Raw genomic sequence first — 21,614 nt, forward strand, 5'->3', positions numbered from 1 at the left:
AGGATCTCGGGTTTGAGTTTTTGAGTAGTTGAGTTCGAGGCGATCCCTCTCGACTCCTCGACTGACAGCAAACACGCGGTGTTGTCCTTACTCGATTATGCTGTTTTTGTTATTGTTGCTGCTGCCTAATGTCTTGGCAAATAAGGAGCGTCGCTCCTGGCGACGACTTCTGCCACGGTAGTCCTGCACGTCCCCTACATGTCCCTTATCCCTGTCCCCTGGATGTCCCTTGCTCCTAGCGGGCACGGTGTGTGTAAATCAGGCCGCCTGTTTACAAATGTGTCGCCATCGCGTAACTCAATCCTTGCCGCGCTGGCAGCACAGGATGCGCTCGACAGCCGTCGCCGGCTTGGCAAACCAATAAATACCATTAGATGTTGCCCTAAGGACTCCTACCCAGCCCCTTACACAGAGAAAAACAAACGTATTAAACGGCATTTTTTATGTTTTGTATCACTTAAGGCTAGAGAATTTTGAAAAGCACACTATGTGAATAAAAGAAAATAAAACCCCTAGCTCAACTATATTTAAGAAAAATTAAAGATAATAAAGGGAAGCATCGATTTACTAAAAAATAAGGATTCACACATTTAATATTCTTAAAACTACTAAAATAATTTGTGATTTCAGACCAGTTCATTAGTATCCTAAATCCGTAAAAATATTTTCCGTGCTTCTTGTGTGTCAACAATGTCATGTGTCTGCTTGTCGCCGTCTTGAACATATGTCCTTTGACACACACACAAATGCTTGGAAGGACACGGGTTCCAGGGTGCAGCTGAACTCGCTCAGGACACGCATAAATTAAGGGGCCGGGAGTTACGCTGATTGCAGCCCTAATCCCCGGTTCCTGATCCTGCACCTTTTGGCCCCATTAGCACGCGTTCCCCGCGCACGCGCAGCCACTTGAAAGGATAACGGATCTGGACTCCACTTCGGGGGATAGGTGGTACGAACAGGCCAAGGGCCAGGACCCAGGGTCCTCGGGCTCAAGTGCCAGGGTTAAAATTAGTCGAGCCCTGTCAGCAAATCTGATTTACGCGCCAGCTGCTCCCTTTGCTCCTCGAACCCAAATCCCCGACTGCAATCTGCGCTCAGCTTTTCGTTTTTCGACTCAGCCTCCTTTTCTCAAATTATGATTTTAGTGGCAATCTAATTAAGCAATTACAAGCGTGTTGTAGGGCTGTGTTGATTTATAACACGGGAAAAGGGGAAAGTGGAGAGCAGATGGTGGATAGGGCATCTCTCTGGAGATGGTTTCCGTACAGAACTGAGTTGGAGTTCTAGATGGTGCTGAAATTCTAGGTGATATTGAAGGTGGTATTGAAGCTTATTTACCACTGTAACATTTTACAAATGAATAGACAAGACTTCCTCTGAGGCTGAATTTGAGCGGGATATGTACCTCCTCCCATTATAGATACTACTCCCTCTCCACTCCATTGGTTTTACTGGATAGGAAGGTCTCCTGGCCTTTCCTAGGACCACCGACTTGACACCGGACAGTTCAATTAAATGCGATATTTACAACACCTGACACGGACCACAAACTGGACAAATTAGTTGACAGGCCGAAGACGCTGGCCACAGATGGTCAGGGGTCAAGTGCTGCTGCCCGGAAGCCCAGATGCACTCTTGGCCCCTGGCGCAGGGAAAGTGAATGGAAATTAATTACCCTGCCATCGATGTGCAAGTATTCCATAAACTTGTAGACATAATTTCCCGATGGACCGAGCAACCCCCGGCGATCCGACACATCCTCAACAATTAATCATGCGAAGAGACATAACTTTCGGTGAGATTTTTAATGACTGCGCCTGCTGTCATCGCGGCGATCGTAAAAACTGCGGCCCTTGGGCCATCAAATAGATTTATTATTGAAAATATTTTGGCTGTCCGGGGATTGTGTTTTGGTGTTCCTTTCCTTGCAGCCAGGATGTGGCACCAGGATGATCCGAAGGATGAGGCCGCGTTTGCGGATGCCCAAAGCAAATGTTGTGTTAAATTTATTTTTATTGTACTTTGTCATTTTATGATGACTCCCAGCACTCCCTTTGCTCCGTTTTAATATTGTTTATTGTACACAGTTCCCGGGCATTCGATTTCGATTCGTCGAGGGTCATAAAAGTGCAAATGGTCAAACATTGGGGAATTTCCCGGGGAGGGTATCTAGAGGGAGCAGCTGTCTCTGGATAGAAATCAATAAGTTACAATCAGAACAGAACCAGAAGCTTTTCCAGTAGCCCACTCCGACTGAATGCCTTCATCTTCGACTCTCTGGATGTCCGTTTGTAGCGCCGACAATCCTGTATCCCACACTAATTAACCCTTGTAGCTCGGCGAGATGGATGCCAAAAATGGGATGGGGCGGGAGCTGGGGCCGAGGAGCACATACAACACCTTTACACATAATTAGGGGCCTGTTGACTGCTCCCGACAATGGATGTGTGTGTCTATATGGAAGGTAAACACATGTCTAAGCCAGGGCACTGCGAGAAATATAGGAAAAGTTCTGGTGTTTGATTGTTGCTCCGATTTCTAGACATATGTACGATGCCAAAGTAGCGGACTGAGTTTCATCTTAAATTCTTTATCTAATTTTTATTTGGCAAGTTTAAGATTATTATAACCATTATCATTATGTTGTTTTAAACGGAAGTTCCAGATTTCTCGCAGTGCACCGTGTCTTCTACTTTTGCCCGACCTCCTCCGGCTGGAGCGTCATCTTGGTGCTGCTGCCATTCATTAATCCACATAGAAATGCCATTGCCAGAGTGAGATGTTGATGGTGAGCCGATGGAAATGGAGATGGAGAGGTGACGGTGACCAAAGCGAATGCAAACGAAGGCGGCCGAGGCGGCACAACAACAAAGCGGCCAAGAGGCCTATTAGCCACAATAAAGAGGCATCCCCTGCCACCTCCCAGGCCCATCCCCAATCCCCCTGGAAATTCTATTATGCAGATGAATGGATACGGGACTGACTGACTGCCTGACTGACTGGGTGTTTGTGTGTTTGCCCCGCCAGATGCCATTACAATGTAAACCCAACAAAAGTTCACTCGGCAAACTTGATGCGGGCTGGGATCTTCTCCAGATACTTCTCCGCGTGCAAGTGGTGTATCCGAGGCAGCACTTCCAGCCACCGCAGCGGAACAATTGATCAAATATCATAATTTATCAAATGACAATGCAACAGGCGGCGGCAGCGGCCTCTGAACGTTTTCCATCCCGTGTTTACTTGCCCCAATCCCCACACCAAAGACCCCGATCTCAGCTTACAGATCCCCGATCTCTGGTCCCCAATCTCCGAGCCCCCCGTTCCATTCGAAAGCTACAACTTAATTTATTTGAACAATTTAGGTCTGACACAACAGCCATCGTTGGGCCGTCGTGTTCTCGGACCTCTTATTTATTTCGATGGTCAGTCGGAACCCCATCTATTTAGCATAATTGCAGCTACGATCGGAACCGAGGGACCAGATAGTAACGCATTCTTGTGTGGGGTCTGTGTAATCCTAGATAGGCCACAGTGGGTCAAATAACCAAATTAAAAGGCCCTGGCTAGGGAAAATATTGGGACAAACCGTTTATTGTTCTATTATGGTAAACCTGGTCATGGCATTAGTTCTAATCTTACTGGGGAAAGCATTCTCTATGGGGATTAGGAAAATTTTCAAACTAAATTGTGCCAGGTTTGCTCACAAATTGGTGGGTTTATGACTGCTAGATGGGGTATGGTTGGTCTTGGATTTCTGGACTAACCTTTTTTTGGTTCGGTAAAGTGTGGTTTTCATTGAGGATCTGAAGAATGCGATGCAATAAATCAGTACAAAGAGTTGGTGCATTAAAAAAGTAACAGTGAGAATAAGTTTGAACTTTTTTCTACAGAATAAATAGCATATGCTCCAAGAGAAAGTCACCTGTGACTTAATTCTCCATCAGAAAGAACTGTGTAGCATATTTTAAATTTCTGTGTGTGGTGTGTACTGCAAAATTTGCAGTACTCGTATTTTCCTTGAGATCCCAATTGCCATGGACACCTATGAGAGGGCCAGGAAACTCCAGGAGGAGGCGGGAGTTCCACCTGGCGGAGTCAAGCGATGCTGCTGCAACTGCAGAAGGAAGCTGGATCCCTACCAACTGTTCGATGACAATGTGGAGGACATAGCCAAGAGCCTGGCTCAGATAATGCTGATCTGCGGCATCAGCACGGCCAAATCCTGTGCTGCCAGGTCGATAATCAAGAGGGCCTTCGTTTACCACGAACGATTGAGGACCAGCTGTCCACCGAATCCCGCGCCAGGCAGTCGATTGAATCGGGAGGATCTGCTGCAGGCCCTGCGACTCAAGTGCGAGATGGAGCCCGTGGAGGCGATGCTCACCTATGCCATCATCAAGCGGGCCTTCAAGGCCTTCTACCATGGCAAGCCCCTGGTGACCATCAGCAATCCCATCGTGGACGCCATGGCGGTGCACACCCAGCATGCCGCCTGGATGCACGCTGCCCACAAGACGGCCAGGATCTTCGACAACTACAAGGCGGCCTTCTTCTGGGCCCACAAGCACTACGAGAGACAGATCAATCTGGTGTACAGTGCGCTCTACCAGCGGATGACCGCCAGATCGGATCCGCTCCTGGTGCCCGGTTGCCCCTGCAAGGGCTGCTCCAAGCAGGAGGTTCCCGGGCATCCCAAGGCGGGCCAAAAGCAGGTGACGAAGATCAAGCTGTCGGAGGGTGCAGACCTCCCGGAACCCTGCATCCTCTGTGGCCTGCAGGTGCCGCGAATGGAGAAGGATGCGAAGCTCAAGGTAAAGCCACCGCGACCCATCATCAACCACGAGGTCAATCTCCCCAGGTGTCAGCAGTGCAACTCGCCCTTCCTCATCTGCGAGTGCAACATCGACCAGTTGACGGGCGAGCAGTTCGGCGAATGTGGACAGGACTCCTACAAGGTGAAGTGGTATCGTCTGGAGGAACCAGTGCCCATTTCGCAACCCCAAGCCCAGTCGCGCGGCGACGACGAGCAGGACACTAGCTATGCGGAGGCTTTGGAACCGCCAGAGGATTGGGACAACCATCATTGCCCGATCGACTGCAAGCACGACTCCTGCAGCGAATCCTCGAACGTGTGTCACAGCACCTCCTCCTCGGAGTCCTCGGGCAGTGACTTTGCCACCTGCGAGGAGGGCGATGAGAAGGAGGAGGACGTGGTGGCCAAGTTGGAGGATTACCTCAACAAGCTGTGGGCCGAGGAGGTGGCTCAAAAGAAGAATCCCTCGTATGTGCCCAGGACCATTGCCCCACCTGGTTTGAAGTGTCTTAAGTGCAAGGATTAGTTATAGCGATAATATATTTCTCTGTTCATATTTTGGCTTTATAAATTATTGAGTGAAGGAAAGTTTAAAATGAAAATAAAGAATGTATTAACTGCTTTTTAGGGGTTGATTGTGTATACTGCTTATATTGTATATTAAACCGTCCAACTATGAAAGTGTTAGAAAACTACTTTTCATAAGGAAGATACAAACCACCCACCATTGCAGACATATTTATTCCTTGAATGTCAGAAGTCTGAAAGTGCGGGAGGTGTTCCGTCACTTCTGGTATCCCCTTTGGTTCAACGACTTGACGTTCCCCTGGGCCACCCACTCCCTAGCCTATTCCCAATCCCGCTGCCACCTGGGGAATCGATCGCCCACACGGGAGCCGGCGCTTATCACGCGCCCACAGATCGCGCCTTGACAATGGCCACTTAAAATGCCATTGCCGGTTGTAATCGCCTCTAAATTGCTGGCACCTCGCTTTTTGCCGAGCCTGGAATGGGATATGGTGGGTACTGTTGGGATGGAGCTACTGTTGTCATCGCCGGCTGCTCCGCCCAGCAGCTCCCTGGAGCTTCCACATAAATCGCTGCCCTTATCTGAGCACTTGCATCTCGCTCAGAACAGAGCTGCGGATCCGCGGATTCGGATTCGGATTCACGCTCCTCCTCGCCGCTTATCAATCTCAGCTCATCTGCACGCAGAACAGAACAGAACTAAGCCAGACAAAAAATAAAAAACTGCAGTTGGAGAACATCTTCTGCGAAAAATAATTCCGCAACTTGTCACATTTTGTAAGATTCAAAGTCGCGGAGACAGGCACTAAACTGCAGACGCCTCTGCGCCAGGGATTCGGGGATTGGCCAGCAATGAAAGGAGTCCTTGACTGCCGGAATGGCACTATTATTACAGGGTATCTGTAAATAGCAGGGGTAAGTCGACTATAACCTGAAAATAATTTAAGCAGTAAACAAAAATCTATAAAAAACACAACATCATAATAATAATACATAATGCAAGTATAATACACAAATGCACCTATGTACTGAAATTGAAGATGATCTATAGAGATTAGAGGGATGAAAGTTAAAACCACTGTTTATTTGAAATCTATAAAACATATTTCAAGAAAGAATCATACAAGCCTAGGTACTACCTTTCTTAAACATAGAGCATAATCTGCAGGGGGCTTCCTGCAGTCGAATTATCCCGGTTTACCCTCACTATTTTTGGCTAGGCCCAGGCTTCGCCCTCGAATTCCTCCCGCCTGTCTTTCCGAATGTCTTCGAATCTGTCTGTCGCTGTGGCATGTTAAACCGAAGTCACATTTGCATATAGATTTATTTTTATGGCCACTGCCTTCGGATGGCTCGTGAACTATTTATGTGTGACGATCGCATCGGTTGGGGGAGAAGATCTCTAGTCGAGTTCTGCTTCTTGCCCAACTATTCTGGCATTAAAGATCCCCATTAAATATTTGGAAATATTGGAAATCCCTGGATAATGCCGTCTTGCCAAATTCCTAATTATGATATGCTCACATTGAGTTTCTCTATTAGCCCAGATTTGATGTGTCTTCCCATTCCCCAACTTCGGATGGGGACTGTGTGTGCTGGGGTAAACAAAGCCCTCACACTCAATTGAGTGCCACTTTTCGATTTTGGATGGAACTTGGGAGCTGTTCAAGAGACGCAAGAAACCATTGAACTTTTCAATAGCCATCAAATTTGCGTCTAATGCGAACTGAGACCCGAAGTTCCCCGCCATAGTCTTCGAATTTGTTACACCCCTGCGCTCAATAGGCACTGCAGCCACTAGAAGTTTACTTTGATTGTCGGATTCTAATGCACTCGGAGAAAAATATTGGAAATAAAAATAGGGTTTTACTCGACTTCAAAAGAAAGGAAAATTACAATAGTTTTGAAATCACTTAAATGTGTTCCTTGAAGTATGCAACATGAACATTGTTGCATACTTTTAGACACCCTTATTAAGGACTTCAAAGAACTTTTAAATTCTTGTTATCCTATAAGGGATTTTTTTAAAAATAATTTTATAAATACAAAATAAATTATGAATTATTAATGGTAGGTAAGAGTATTCTTTACTTTCAAATCTCTTCTGTGGCTAGATAGGTACTATTTTTCTGGGTGCACGTTTTGTATCGATCTGTTCCATTGTTGTGGGCCTCGAGCTTAATAGTCTTTTTATAGCTGCACTTTTTCAACTTCAATTAATGAAGTGTCGAGTTGTTAACACCAAAACACACGCCTTGCGCCCAGTGGTGCAGCCTACTCCTCCCGATCCCCAGGGTCCCCTGCCCAACCACTACCCAATGCCCCTGCTCCTCCGTTTATGCCATCTCCCCATGGACCTCTATTTCCAAACATTTCGCCCAGCCGCGAGATGGGAACAAACTTCGCCGCTGCTGCAGGTGGGGCGGCCGAAAATGTAAACAAACAAATTAAAACGAGCATCGACAGCAGCTGCAGACTCTGCCTCAGGTGAGAAAACGGGGCTGGGAGTCGGAGATCGGGCGTTGGGGCCGGAAAATGGGGAAAAGTGGCCGAAGGGGGTCGCAGGGAAAATGCATTTTCACGGCAGCGCCAAAAGCAAACAAGCCAGACAGCAACTGGGAAACAGCAGCAGCGGCCAGAAGCTCTTTAATCCCAAAAACTTTGGTAGCACTTAGCGGTTTACGAGGCTCTCGAGAGGAGGCCTTTAAAGTATTCGGGTATCTGAATAGGAAATGAAGATATGGATGCAACCGTCAAGCCGCCATCCGGTGCCTTTTTGGAGACACTTTGACCAGATTGAGCTTTTAAAATTTGATGTGTGATTGAAAAGGTAACAAGATGTGGAGAATGTTATTATTACAGGTGCTCCGAACTGTGGGTACTGCTAAATAAATACATATTAAAAAATATACGTAAAGAAATGCAATAGAATTATTATCTATTCTACAGCGAATAACAGTGCAGTATTTAACCTATTGACTCACCTTCTTTGTTATTATAATTTTTACTTTTATTATGCAAAACGTAGTGTTAAAATCTGTAATATCGTTTCAGTTTTCCCAGCATAACACATGCCACTCCCACCCTAACTCCTTTTTTATTGACCAGTTAGTACACTTCTCACATCATCCCATTGTGCTTCGGTTTGCTCCGCTGCTTCACGGTGTCCAGAAATCAGAAATCAGTGTGGGAAAACAGTTGGAGCGTCAACTGAAGCGCCGCTTCCACCTGAAACTCCAAAAAAGAAGTGGAGAAGGCCGCCGCCAACGCATCCGAGAAGTTGGATCCCAGAGCAGTGAGAAAAATGTTAATGATAAACCTGTTTGTCAATTAAACAAGAATATTGTAATAGTTGATAACAGAATGGGCAAACACGAAGTGCAGCCGGAGGGAGTGAGATGATGAGAACTTCCCAGAACCGAACAGCTGGGGGACCGGGAGAACTGGAGGGCGGAGGAGCAGCCAGGGACAACCTGTCAACCCAAAGGGCCCAAAGGCCCGAAGGCTGGACCGACTCGATGTGCTTGACTTTGGTTTCATTATCGCCTCGCCTTCAACTTCAATTTTACCATGTCCCAGGCCCAGTTCGAATTATGCACTGGGAGAAATGGGAACAAATTAAGCTATATAATGGAATACCAAAGAAAGTTTAAGTTTTATCAAATCTAAAAACCCGAGGGAGCCTATAAGAATAATTGATAATTTAATTATTAATTAGTAGTGACCTTATTGATCTGCTCTGTTTGGATATTATTTTTATTATTAGTCTACTATGGTATCGTACTAACGCAACTTATTATCAAGGTGGGCCAGTCGGCACACCTTTTTTCTCAGTGCCACCCCATTCGCAACTCTCGGCCAGGCTTATTGTTTAGTGAAGCATTTAACTTTTAAATATGATTGTGTGTGGCAAGAGGAAAAGTGTTTTGTGCATGTGATACCGTTTTGAAAGACATTCCGAGTGGCGGTATGCGGCGGAGAGGGGCGTTGTAAGTTGGCGGGGGAATTGGGGGCACCTCGGGCACTTCACTCGCAGCGCTGTGAAATATTTCCCATGACAATTCTGTTTGTTTTCCGTGCATTGTGTGCTCGGTTGGCACCTCACCTGGACGGACCACTGCACCACTCCAGCACTCCACCCAACTTATCCCACATTTCTGGACCGTCTTGTCTTGCCTCGTCGCCCACTCGTTCGTGGAGGCCCCCGTCATCGAGGGCTGCCCAACACAGGTTACCCATCCCCATCGCCATCTCATCTGGAATGGTCCACAATGTGTGGAACAAGTTCGCTCTATTTGCTTTATCTATGCCCATTGCCGGTGACGGCTGTCTCTGCTTTTTCCCAGGCACAAGGCTCCTCTTGAGCGACAATAGCTGCCAGGCAATTCCCATCCCCATGCTCCCATCCCCCACTTCTGCTCACCGGAGGGCTCCTCCAACTGGCCGGTCTCCCATATGGCGGCATTAGCTGATGGGTACTTCAACGGCCGCCCGGCACGGGTCGGCATCTCAGGCATCCTGACATCCTTCCAGCGAGTTGCTAAAATAACCAAACATTTTGAAGGGAATTATGCCCGTTTTTTTGGGAACTAAAAACCGAATGATGGGTGCCCTTACCCTTTGGGAAATAAAAGAGAAGAAGGGCTTATAAAGCTGGGGTTAAAAAAGATCCTGAAAAATGAGGTACAATATCTTATACATAAATAGAATAAATAATATAATAGAATAAATATATACGTATCTCTCCATCTTTCTATCCATCTATCTATCTATCCGCCTATGTATCTATAATTCTATGTATCTATATTATAAACCTAATTATACTCTTACAAAGTTTACGTATCTCTCCAACTTTATATTCATCTCTCTATCCATCTATGTATCTATGTATCCATTTATGTATGTATTTGTGTATCTGAGTATCTATGTATATATGTATCTACGTATCTATGTATACATGTATCTATGTTTCTATGTATCTATGTATCTATGTATCATTGTATCTTGTATCTATGTATCTTGTATCTATGTATCTATGTATCTATGTATCTATGTATTTATGTATATATGTATCTATGTATCTGTGTATCTATGTATCTTGGTATCTTTGTATCTGTGTATCTTTGTATCTAGGTATCTTTGTATCTTTGTATCTATGTATCTATGTATCTATGTATCTGTGTATCTATGTATCTATGTATCTATGTATCTGTGTATCTATGTATCTGTGTATCTATGTATCTATGTATCTTGGTATCTATGTATCTTTCTATCTATGTATCTTTGTATCTGTGTATCTATGTATCTGTGTATCTTTGTATCTATGTATCTATGTATCTATGTATCTATGTATCTATGTATCTATGTATCTATGTATCTATGTATCTATGTATCTATGTATCTGTGTATCTATGTATCTGTGTATCTGTGTATCTATGTATCTTGGTATCTATGTATCTTTCTATCTATGTATCTATGCATCTATGTATCAATGTTTCTATGTATCTTTGTATCTATGTATCTGTGTATCTATGTATCTTGGTATCTTTGTATCTTTCTATCTATGTATCTTTGTTTCTGTGTATCTTTGTATCTGTGTATCTTTGTATCTATGTATCTATGTATCTATGTATCTATGTATCTATGTATCTATGTATCTATGTATCTTTGTATCTTTGTATCTGTGTATCTTTGTATCTAGGTATCTTTGTATCTTTGTATCTATGTATCTTTCTATCTATCTATCTATCTATCTATCTATGTATCTATGTATCTATGTATGTATCTATCTATCTATCTATCTATCTACCTATTTATCTATCTATCTATCTATCTATCTATCTACCTATCTGTGTATCTATGTATCTATGTATCTATGTATCTATGCATCTATGTATCTTTGTATCTGTGTATCTTTGTATCTAGGGATCTTTGTATCTATCTATCTATCCATCTATCTATCTATCTGTCTATCTATCATCTATCTATCTATCTATCTATCTATGTATCTATGTATCTATCTATCTATGTATCTTTGTGTCTGTGTATCTGTGTATCTGTGTATCTTTGTATCTTTGTATCTAGGTATCTTTGTATCTATGTATCTATCTATCTATCTGCCTATCTATCTATCTATCTATCTATCTATCTATCTATTTATCTATCTATCTATCTATCTATCTATCTATCTATCTATCTATCTATCTATCTATGTATCTATCTATTTATCTATCTATCTATCTATCTATATATCTATCTTCCAATCTATCAATCAATCTATGTATCTTCTTTTTTTTACCGATCTACATATCTATCAATCTAGCTATGTATCTAACTGTCTATGTAATCTATCTAGCATGTATCCATTTACTTTTCAATCCACGTCAAAGTGATCATCTTTTATAATGCAAAATGGAACATTAGAAAAATATGATGGCTACTTATTTTTTTTTATTTTTTATATACTTTTAAAATTTAATTTAAAATACTTCTAATGATAAATGACAAACCCCATTACTTTTCCAGCAACCTTACGTCCCGATAGAGTACAACTTATTAGGCTCCCTTCATTCCGAAGCTGTCGGCGAGGTCAATGGAGTGCCGCCGAAATTCCGCGGAATTAAACCAGCGAGAACCTGCCGAAAAAACTCAAGACCCCAAGACGAAGGAAGAACTCAACACGAAATAAACGGAACCACACCGAACAAGGGCAATTTGCGATCGTTGGTAATTATAATTGGAATGGGGATCGCAGGGGGACTGGGACTCAGAGGAAGGTGGTGGATCGGTTGGGGCACTGGTATTTGGTCCACCAGTTGACGAAGTCCAGGCCAGAGGATCCCTGAGGAATCTGGCGCTTCTCGAGAGGCTGTTGGACGAGATAGCAGAGGGCGCAGTAGGGTTGCGAGGTTTTGCGCAGCTTGTAGAGCGAGTGCCACCAGAAGTAGCGCTTGTACTCCTCAGGGTTATCTGCTAGGTTCCTTAGGTGATCCATTAGATCCTTTGGGGTGGCAAAGTGCAGGCTGCTTATATAAGAATGCTGCGGCACCTGATTGGTCAGATTTCCTCCTCCAATAAGAACGGGCACCAAATATCTATCCATGGCTGTGTAGATCTGCGGGGGCACATAGTCCGGGCAGGCGGTGGGTTCGAAGATTAGCATGAAATAATAGTGACTGCAGCTATAAGGGGGAAATATCATGGAATTGTTAAAACATTCAAAGGATCGATGTATTATAACCTACTCATCGGGACCCAGGCAACTTTCGTGGGCATCGAGATCTGCATACTTGCGCAGCTCCTCCAAATACAAGCTCTCTGGCAGACTATTCCCATCGACCTCATACATCAAATACATAGCTAGCGCAGACTTTTTCTTTATTTCCCCCTCCAGACGTTGGATCATGGAACCGGGCATATCATCGGCGAAGTTCCTGCTGGGAGAACGGAACCACTTGAGCCTCCTGGCCAGATTCGTGTAGGAGAAGTAGTAATCCGTCCAGATGAGCTGGGAATCCAGTCGATAGGTCATGGTCAAATTGAACAGCATGGAAACAGGCTGCAGATCCTGCGACATTGGCTGCTTGGCGGCATAAACCAGATAGTAATCGGGATTATGTTGGGTGGCATTCAAGCCCACAAGGGAATAAGGATGGTCTGCATTGATGACCACCGCATCGAAAGCTTTGTCGTTATAGTTCCTTTGATTGGTGACCAGGCAACCGCACTCCATGTGGGCAGGTCCGCCGGCCAGAGGCTCGTTCCACAGCAGGATCATCTTGAGATCTTGGGCCTTGTCTCTATTCTGACGACGATATAGGGGAATCGTGGCGAAGAGCATGCAAACGGTGACCACGGCCACTACAGCTTTCAGGGCATTCATACACTGATTGGGTGAGTACAGCTCCCGCTGGAGATTTCTCATCGAGATGGGAGATCTCCGCGGAGGAGGCAGCCTGATGGCATCCTCAGAGTTTATGGAATCGCTGTCCGGCATCCGGCGACTATCATCCTTGTTTTCCTCATCCTTCAGGAACTGGTTTGGTAGAAATCTGGGAACATCCTCCATTCCATCAGTCTGCTGCCTTTCCAGCTGCTGCGGATCGGGGTTCCTCCGAAAGCTGAGGATCTTGTCCACTGGCATAGCCCGAAGTCTATCTATGGGCATTGCCAGCTAAAGGGCTTAAACTGGATGTATATTTTACGAGTAATTTGGCAGAATGTGGCAAAAAATGAAGTAGCTGCCAAAATAAAAAATTTTGTATTCTAATCTTTGGAAAACAATTTTAAAATAAAATATTGTTCCTTGAAAAGGTTTGTATGTTTACAGAAGAGAACAGCTTGAGTGGTTCTGTATAAATATAGAGCTAAAAATCAAAGAACACTCGAATTATCACTTTGCCGTTCCTTGATTTATGTATCCCGAATAAATGGAATAAAATACAAATTGCCTAGCATCAAAGCGTCGCTGGGAATTGATTGCCTCGATCGGGCATCTATGGAAAACCCCTTTTCAATCAATCCAGCGCTTAACACCCCCGCCCATTTCCATTCCACCTGGCCACTTTTGCATTTCCGATTTGGCACTTCCATCGGAATGGCCGCGCTTCCTCCTCGCCTTTTTGCCGTTTTCAGCCCGTTCAGGCGAGCAGGAACAAAGTAATCAATCATTTTGCCAAACCATCAGAAACATGACAATCTGCCAGAAAATTTGCGTAACGCTTCACGATTCACCGTTGGGGGTGTTGGGCGTTGTGAGGGGCGAGGGCGCACTGCCATCGATGATATATCATTGCAATTTCGAATATTCATTTCTCCGTTGTTGTTTTGCGACGCCTGCTCCTCGTCGTCCTCCGGTTCTGGGCTCATTTCAAATGCGTTCCGCATCCGCGATGAGGATGTGGATGTGGATGTGGACGTGGACGAGGGTGGGTGGATGGAGCGTAGTGGGTGCCGAATAGTGGACAGTGGAAACGCCACTTTGCGGACGTGCCAGGGGCTCCAATGGATCGTCGGAGCGGTGGAGTGGATGGATGAACACCGGTGTCATTGTTTCCTCACCCATCCCATCCCATCTCGTCCTCCGCCGCCACGCACGTTGTCTCAATTAGGGGAGAGTGCCAGTGAGAAGGAGAAAAAGCTTACGAAGAGGAAGTGCACTTAAAACAAGGATGTCCTTAGGATTCGCAGAAACACTACTTACTAAGGTTCGCTTTTAGCTTCTGCCTTTAAAATTAATCAAACCGAACATCTTCAACTATTTTAGATTTTATGAAGTTCTTTTCGGTTTTACAACACTGAGTAGCGAATGAATCTAAAGAATTCGCGGGGTTTTTTGTGACTCTGACACAATTAATATATATTTTTCATTGCCTGATGAAGCTGAAGAACTCCTGAGGTATTAAAAGACACGTTATTTTATTAAATAGTATTTTTATAAAGTGCCAACCGTTTTTTTACCAGTGTAGACTTGCGGGAGGAGCTGGCAATTTTCGAATTGACAACCATTTAAATGTTACGCACTCATGTTAACTTCCACAACGTGACTCGCCGCGCAGGAGAAGAGCTCCGAAAGGGTTTCGGGGAAGAGGAGACCATGCAAATTGCCTGGATCCGATGAGTTATGAAAGTGAAATGGATTTGTGATTGCCGGCCAGACGAGCGAAATTAGAAGACCGCCGAACCGAACCAAGCCACCGAGCAAAACAAAGAAAACCCAGCCGAAGCGAACCCAAACATATATAAATTTTAATTATTCCCGCGAATCGCTGGCCAAGGAAAACGAATGCATTCTGGGATCCCGATCCCGATCCCGATGCCAGTACCAAATACCACATACCATATACCTTATAGCGAATACCGCCGATCCTGCTGCTCCAAGTCGGCGAATGGCGAATGGTGAGTGGAATTGAAATTCCATTGTGAGTATTTTTGGGGGCGTTGCCGGCGCGTCGAGAAAAAATGCAATAAATATGCATATGAGAGAGCTCACCTCCGAGGAGGTACCTATACGTATAGCTATGGGTGCTTCAAAAGGAGTCCCGAGGAGCCGGGCTGCGGCGATTTGAATAATTTGGTTCCCACACTTTCGAAGATCTCTCCACTGGCAGCCAGCCGTTTTTAATTAAAGTTATTAATGCGGCTCCTCTTTCTGGACTAGGTGATTTACCTAACCACAAGATCTCCGTCTGTCTGCCCACTCCAGACTCTGACTTTTGACTTCTGACTCATTTCAGGGGCTACTTATCGGAACTGGAAGGTGTCCTTAAGCCCCGATCTCGAACGCGATCGGCAATTAAATGCCGCACACATTGTTGGCAACTGCTTAATTATCCATTCGATCCCATTCGATTCGATTCCAAAGAGCCGCCTTTCGCTCGATTGTGTTGTCTGCCGGACCTCGGGTTCAAGTCTTCAGGCCCGAGTCTTACGAAAAGGAGCTAACGAATTAACATGTAATTATCTCAGCTTGGGCCTCTGGCCAAAGGAAACGCATCGAATCACCGGCGACACCCGGACCAAAAACAAAACGGGCTAATAGTGGTGGCAACTCGGCTATTTTCAGCATTATTTTGAAAAGTTTCGAGTGCTATATGTGGAGAGTTTCGAAATTCTGGATTGTCTTTGTCGTTCCTAGCAACAGTCCTATTAGTAATAGTCTTGTTTTCTTAATATCTTTCGATTTAGGGATGTTTCCGATCAGAGGATAAACTACAAGTTACAATTTTTATTATCAATTTAACATATGTAACTTAGTAAATGCATACGATTTTAATCTGAATTTCTTTTCTGAAAATTGGATCAAGCTATTTAGATTTAGCTATTTTCTATCATCTTTGAAATAGCATCTCTTTTACCAAAACAGCGACCCTAGCAGCAGCCTAGACCCGAGAAAAGATGCAGATACAAACCTGAGCGAGGCACTCCGAGTCCAGAGGCTGAGGTAGCAGCTGCCGCAGGTTGCGTGCGTGCCGCTTCTTCCTCCGCCCCTCGATTCCTAATTCCCGCTCCTGGGGGCGGGGTCCTTCTTAGGCGGATTCCCAAATTGATCTCGAACTTCTCGTGGACCCTTCGAGCTGAACTGATCTCCGCTGAACCGACCACCCGCACTAATAAGGCCAGGAGAAGGGGCAAGTGGCGCTAAAGTTGTCAGTCGCCTTGTCCGCAGGCGACGATCCCCTACACCCTAATTAGGTGTTATCTACGACCTGGGTTTGGCTCCTTTAATGTGGCCGACAAAGTGAGAAGGCCCGGCCGGCGGTGGTTCGGTGGAGTGATTAAGAGCGATACACCTCGAAGACCTCCGACGACTTTCACTACTAACAAGCGGTTTGGCGCCACCAGCAAATTAAAACCTTTAGAAATTTGAAATTGTTCTATGTATCTTACTAAAAAATACATTTTTTTTTCAAACATTTACTAAAAATAGTTCCATAACAAAAATTTATAAAAAAAAAAATTTTCCTGTTTAAGTGCCAATTGATTGGGAATTTAATTACGCGTTCAACAAGATATGGCATTCCATGTTTCGTCCACTACTTTTTTGTTTCAGCGAAAAATTTTCAATTTTTTGGTTTGCAAAGTGGGCTTTTGGTTTTTGGTTAAAAACCAACGTTTTTCGTTCTGTTTTTTACCTATAAATTGTGCAAAGTTGGTTTTAAAGCTAAAAGATGAACAGCTATGAACAACATAAAAGGCAAGTAATCAAAAAACGCAATTTTCTGGCTGATTTATAAAAGTAAAAATTTTCATCAAATTTTGATATTTTTTAAGGTGTCACCCCTTTTTTTGCAAAAATTTGACAAAAATTAAATTTTTCTGGTTTAAATGCCAATCGATTGAAAATGTTATTACGAGTTCAACAAGATATGTCTTTCCCCGATCAGACTGTTATTTTTTTTGTTTCGGCTAAAATACTGAAATTTTTTGGGTGGAAAAGTGTGATTTTGGCTTTTGGTTAAAAATCAACATTTTTTTTTCGGTTTTTTAGCTATAACTTGGCCAAATGTCTCTAAAATCTAAAAGATAAACGACTGTGAAGTGCTTAAAAGGTAAGAATTCGAATAACGTAATTTTCACGTTGATTTGGAAAAGTTAAAATTTTGATCAAATTTTTTATTTTTTTTAAGGGGTAACATCGTCATTTTTTGCAAAAATTGGACAAAAATTTAATTTTTCCGGTTTAAATGCCAATCGATTCGGATTTTTATTACGAGTTCAACAAGGTATTGCATTCCACGATCAGACTGTTATTTTTGTTGTTTCGGCTGAAATACTGAAATTTTTTGGGTGGAAAAGTGTTATTTTGTTTTTGGTTGAAAATCAAAATGTTGTACCTTATACATTTTCTCGCACTTAAAAAAAAATAAAAACGACTTGTTGACCTACTCACGAACATGACATAATCTGGGGGCTGACTCATTCTCTCACGCATTTTGGCGCCACTTATTCGGCGGATGAGTGTAATCCATCACTGACACACTTGTCCACTCGGTTGTGCTTATCACTGCCCGGCACTGCCCACTGCGAGGTAGTATGGAGCACTCATTGTCCAGGTCCCAATTCATCCCGGCTGCTTTGCGCAATTGATGGCAATCAAGAGCAGGGCAATTGCCGCGATCCACGGCGGAGACTGCTCGTTCCATCGGGGGATGACACATCCGGAAACAGGCAATCAGCAAGCCGGAGAAAAGCGGATTCCGCCGATTTCAGCGGGGCCAACTAATTGTGACCCCCTTTCGGGGTTTATCTATGATTTTATGAATGCAACTGCAAAAGTTCATCACAAATTGGATAAAGTGGACCACAAATCGTTGTTGTCCTCTGAAATTAAGTGTCCAAAGGTTGTGTACTTTTTTAGACAGTAATTTTAAAGAAGGCTAAATTTTAATTCGCTTTTGTGGGTCTCAATTAAATGACCCATGGCTAAGGTTGCTCCAATACATTGTAAATATTTATAGTTATGACTCTTGATACATAATCCAACGTTTATTTTGTTAAAATGGGATGCATATGCAATACTTCTTGATTACTGGATCGTTGGTGCACTTGCTGTGCTTCTTGTAGGACTCCAGGCGACTCAGCTCGTTCACATTCATGGTCAGGGATCCCCTCTGAGTGTTCCACTGTACAGTGGCCTCGAAATGCGCCTGAGTGGGTCTGGTGAGGAACGAGATGACGTAGGTGTGCAGCTCATCATCCTCCACGGACTCGTCGGTAACTGGGACCTTGCGGTCCATGTGAATGACCTTCTTCAGGGTGTAGCTTTCGCAGAGCTCGGTGAGGTTTCGATCCTCCAGGTGCTGGTTCATTCGGCGCACCACCTCAAGAGCCACTCTCGAAATGTGTTTCTTATCTGTCACCGTTTCGGTGGGGTCACAGGAGCACCACTTGTCACGAATACCCGCCTGGGAGCACTTTCTGTTGTAGGGAAGTTCGAAGAACAGGGACTGACACCCTTTGCACTGGGAAGCCCGAAGATTCGGACTGAACCCTGACATGGAGGTAACGTTCAGCTGGAGCAAGTGGTGCAGGGTCATGTGCACGTCGAAACCTGAGGACAGGCGGTTCTGGTTGGTCTTCAGGTTCTGCACATACTGGGGATATCTTTTCCTGAACCAGGGCGGCACATATATGAACATCATGGGAAGGCGTTCCTCCAAATATCCCGATTTGTCGCTCTCTCGCGGTACTCCGTATCTATAGCCGTGGTCACTCAGCACAAATACTACAGAGCGATTGAAAAATCCCAGTTCATCGTACTCCAAGAGGTACTCCCAGAAGACCTTGTCCAGAGCGGTGGCGCCCAGGAAATTCTCATGGGTGAAGCTGTTGCTCCAGAAGATCCCAAAAATGGGGGCCACTTTCTCGAAGCGTTGCATAAACTGCCTGGCAAAGTCGAATATGTATTTGAAACCCAACTTGCGGCCAACGCAGAAAACATTTCGGAACTCACGTCGGGTTTTTAGGATGCTTTCCAGGGCAACTATGAAGTTTCTGAGATAGTAATCCACTGGCTGCTTCCTGAAGCCGGGCTTATGGTAGTTGAAAGTATTGATCTTACCGCAGTCCTCGCCGAAAGCTGTGAGGTAGCCATACTTCTTGAACCTCTGCCAAATGAACTTCAGTTTGTCGATGAATCCGCCACGACTGAATCGACTCTGTTCCATGGCCTTTTCCTCGGCGTTTCCAGTGAGCAGGGCCAAAAGATTCGGTATGGTGTTCTCACCCACCTTGTTGAAGCCCTGCATTTCGAACCATCCTGGTTGTTGCAGGAACTCATGGAGCTTCGGCATGGAGCGTCTTAGGTTCATTCGGGACGTCGAATCAATACCCAGGATGATCACGTTGGGCTTGGATTCCCCATCAGGACGAGGTTCTTCTGGGTTCTTGGTGTTATGCCTCAGGCGATCCTGAACGAAGAGAAACCCATCCTCCTGAAGAAGCTCCATTTTCTTTTTTTCGTTGACGGCGTAGCATTGGGTGCTTACACAGTCTATGTTCTTGGGTACCAAGAAAGAGTGGTTCAGGGGTCGAGGTTTGGAGAGACTGTTAAAAAAGTAGATATCTATAAGATCTGATCAACAACTACATTTATGTAACCCACGTAAAACCATTATCCGGATATGAAGCGCTCTTGTTCCGGCCAATCACCTGGTATTGACATTTGAGTGTCCCATTAGCGACCTTTTTTGAAAGCTTCTCATAGATGCCATCATCAATGTTGAGCCTGTATTGTCTAAGTTCCAGATCGAACTCACTGAGAACCAAGTCACCATCGGTGCTGCACTCTTTGAACTGCTTTTTCCTGAAGAATTTCATTATGTCAGCGGAAAAGGGGTCCATCTTGGGCATCTTGCACGAGGGGCTGTCCACGTAAAATTGTTGATCTTTCTTGGAGGCTTTTTCGATGTCTGGGTAGTGGGAGTGAAGGGTCATTTTGGCCAGGCATACTATGAAGCCAAGACTACAGAGTACGAAGACATTACTCTTCAGGCACATTATATCGACTGAATAATCATTTAGTTAGGGCTCTTGTGGGTATTGGTGTAATGGTAGCGAAATTCGTTATGCTAAGTTATAGTTTGTTATGGATCAGTTTAGTCAAAGTACTGGCAGCATTAATTAGAAAATCGTTGAATTACTTTTAGGATCTTCTTTTAATAGTGTGACTTTCAGCGCTTTTCAATTCATATTTATGCGATTTTCAGAGAGTGCCCAGTCACACAAATCAAGCGGACTATCTGGGGCCGTGGGCCATATCTTCCCGGCCTTGTTTATAGCCTTATGGCGTGAGACACTGAGACATGGGCAATTATGTAAATATGCGGCGGCGCCTGTTGGCTGGGAAAGTCTACAGGACGAAGGACGAGGCACACAGTGGGACAACCGCAAATTATTGCCGGCCATTTGGCGAATGAATGCGTGACAAAACACAGCGCACAGAGGACACTCCCTGGATGGAAACGGGGAGTATTCACAGGAGACACAGGACTCGGAACGCAGGCGACACTCGCGCACAAGGACAATGGACGGTGGGCGCAGCGGGAGTGGCAGCGAGGTCAAAGGTCAGCCGCGCTAATGTTGTGCTAATTGCTAATTGCGATTGGACAGCAACAGAAAACAGAAAACGCGACAAAGGAGCTGCTGAGGCGGCGCTCTGGACTAATTGAAGTGTCCTTGCCGCGCGATGATTTACTGCCCGGCGCTTCGGGAAGGAGGTAGCTGCCGATTGGCAGAGGTGCAACTACACTGGGAGAAAGGCAGTACGAACGAGCCTGATTCCAAGCCAAAAAGGATTGTCAACAGGTACTTACCTCGAATTTTCTTCATGCGTAAGATACGTACCTAATCATTCAGGTGCAACCACTTCTAGAATCCTTTTTCCCAGTGCCGTTCTATCCTTTCGCCTTTCATTGCCATCGAAAGCGGCGTCTGAAGATGATGACAGCAGCATCCGAGTGGACCACCCAGTGAGCCCAGCAAACTGCTGTTCCTTCACATCCTGGCAGGAGGTCCTTGGCCCCCAGCGAACCCCTTCTCCGCCGCCTCCGCTGGCTTTGTTTGGTAATTCGATCTGCCGCACGCGTGGCCAGCTCAAGTCGCAAGACCTCAGGACCCCAGGAGCAGGATCAATTGGTCGTCTGGCCAAGAGGATCACTCTCTGATCTTTTCGGCAGTCGCCAGCAGTTTGAGTTGCGACAGAGGATGGGGAGAGGATCGGGGAGGCTCAGGGGGAGACCCAGTCAGGTGAGGCCAGGTGTCAAACGTGTAA

The 21,614-nt window shown here is 44.9% G+C and overlaps 3 protein-coding genes across 3 annotated transcripts; 1 reads left to right on the forward strand and 2 right to left on the reverse strand.

Annotated features, from left to right (window-relative positions):
- The first annotated feature begins 3,909 nt into the window (after window positions 1-3,909).
- LOC108028406 (uncharacterized) lies at window positions 3,910-5,448 on the forward strand. Its single transcript, XM_017100225.3, has one exon. It carries the CDS (start codon window positions 4,035-4,037, stop codon window positions 5,337-5,339), a length of 1,305 nt encoding a protein of 434 aa, XP_016955714.1. The 5' UTR covers window positions 3,910-4,034; the 3' UTR covers window positions 5,340-5,448.
- Window positions 5,449-12,026: 6,578 nt separating this feature from the next.
- Window positions 12,027-13,692, reverse strand: LOC108028369 (alpha-(1,3)-fucosyltransferase C). The gene is made up of 2 exons (XM_017100161.2): window positions 12,586-13,692; window positions 12,027-12,522 (listed from the first exon to the last, which is right to left on the reverse strand). Exons 1-2 carry the CDS (start codon window positions 13,506-13,508, stop codon window positions 12,108-12,110), a joined length of 1,338 nt encoding a protein of 445 aa, XP_016955650.1. The 5' UTR covers window positions 13,509-13,692; the 3' UTR covers window positions 12,027-12,107.
- Window positions 13,693-18,207: 4,515 nt separating this feature from the next.
- On the reverse strand, window positions 18,208-20,345 carry LOC108028360 (uncharacterized). Its single transcript, XM_017100133.3, has 2 exons — window positions 19,947-20,345; window positions 18,208-19,888 (listed from the first exon to the last, which is right to left on the reverse strand). The coding sequence occupies exons 1-2, from the start codon at window positions 20,339-20,341 to the stop codon at window positions 18,337-18,339; spliced, it is 1,947 nt and encodes a 648-aa protein (XP_016955622.2). The 5' UTR covers window positions 20,342-20,345; the 3' UTR covers window positions 18,208-18,336.
- Window positions 20,346-21,614: the final 1,269 nt, after the last annotated feature.

This window comes from Drosophila biarmipes, chromosome 3L, assembly GCF_025231255.1.
Source record: "Drosophila biarmipes strain raj3 chromosome 3L, RU_DBia_V1.1, whole genome shotgun sequence".
Classification (NCBI taxonomy): Eukaryota; Metazoa; Arthropoda; class Insecta; order Diptera; family Drosophilidae; genus Drosophila; species Drosophila biarmipes.

Excerpts from the sequence above, each read along its gene's own strand:
- LOC108028406 (XM_017100225.3), top strand. The coding sequence starts at position 4,035 with ATGGACACCTATGAGAGGGCCAGGAAACTCCAGGAGGAGGCGGGAGTT.
- LOC108028369 (XM_017100161.2), bottom strand. The coding sequence starts at position 13,508 with ATGCCCATAGATAGACTTCGGGCTATGCCAGTGGACAAGATCCTCAGC. Across the intron at positions 12,523-12,585 it reads AGTTGCCTGGGTCCCGATGA|CTGCAGTCACTATTATTTCA; the intron begins GTAGGTTATAAT and ends TCCCCCTTATAG.
- LOC108028360 (XM_017100133.3), bottom strand. The coding sequence starts at position 20,341 with ATGTGCCTGAAGAGTAATGTCTTCGTACTCTGTAGTCTTGGCTTCATA. Across the intron at positions 19,889-19,946 it reads TATCCGGATAATGGTTTTAC|TCTCTCCAAACCTCGACCCC; the intron begins GTGGGTTACATA and ends CTTTTTTAACAG.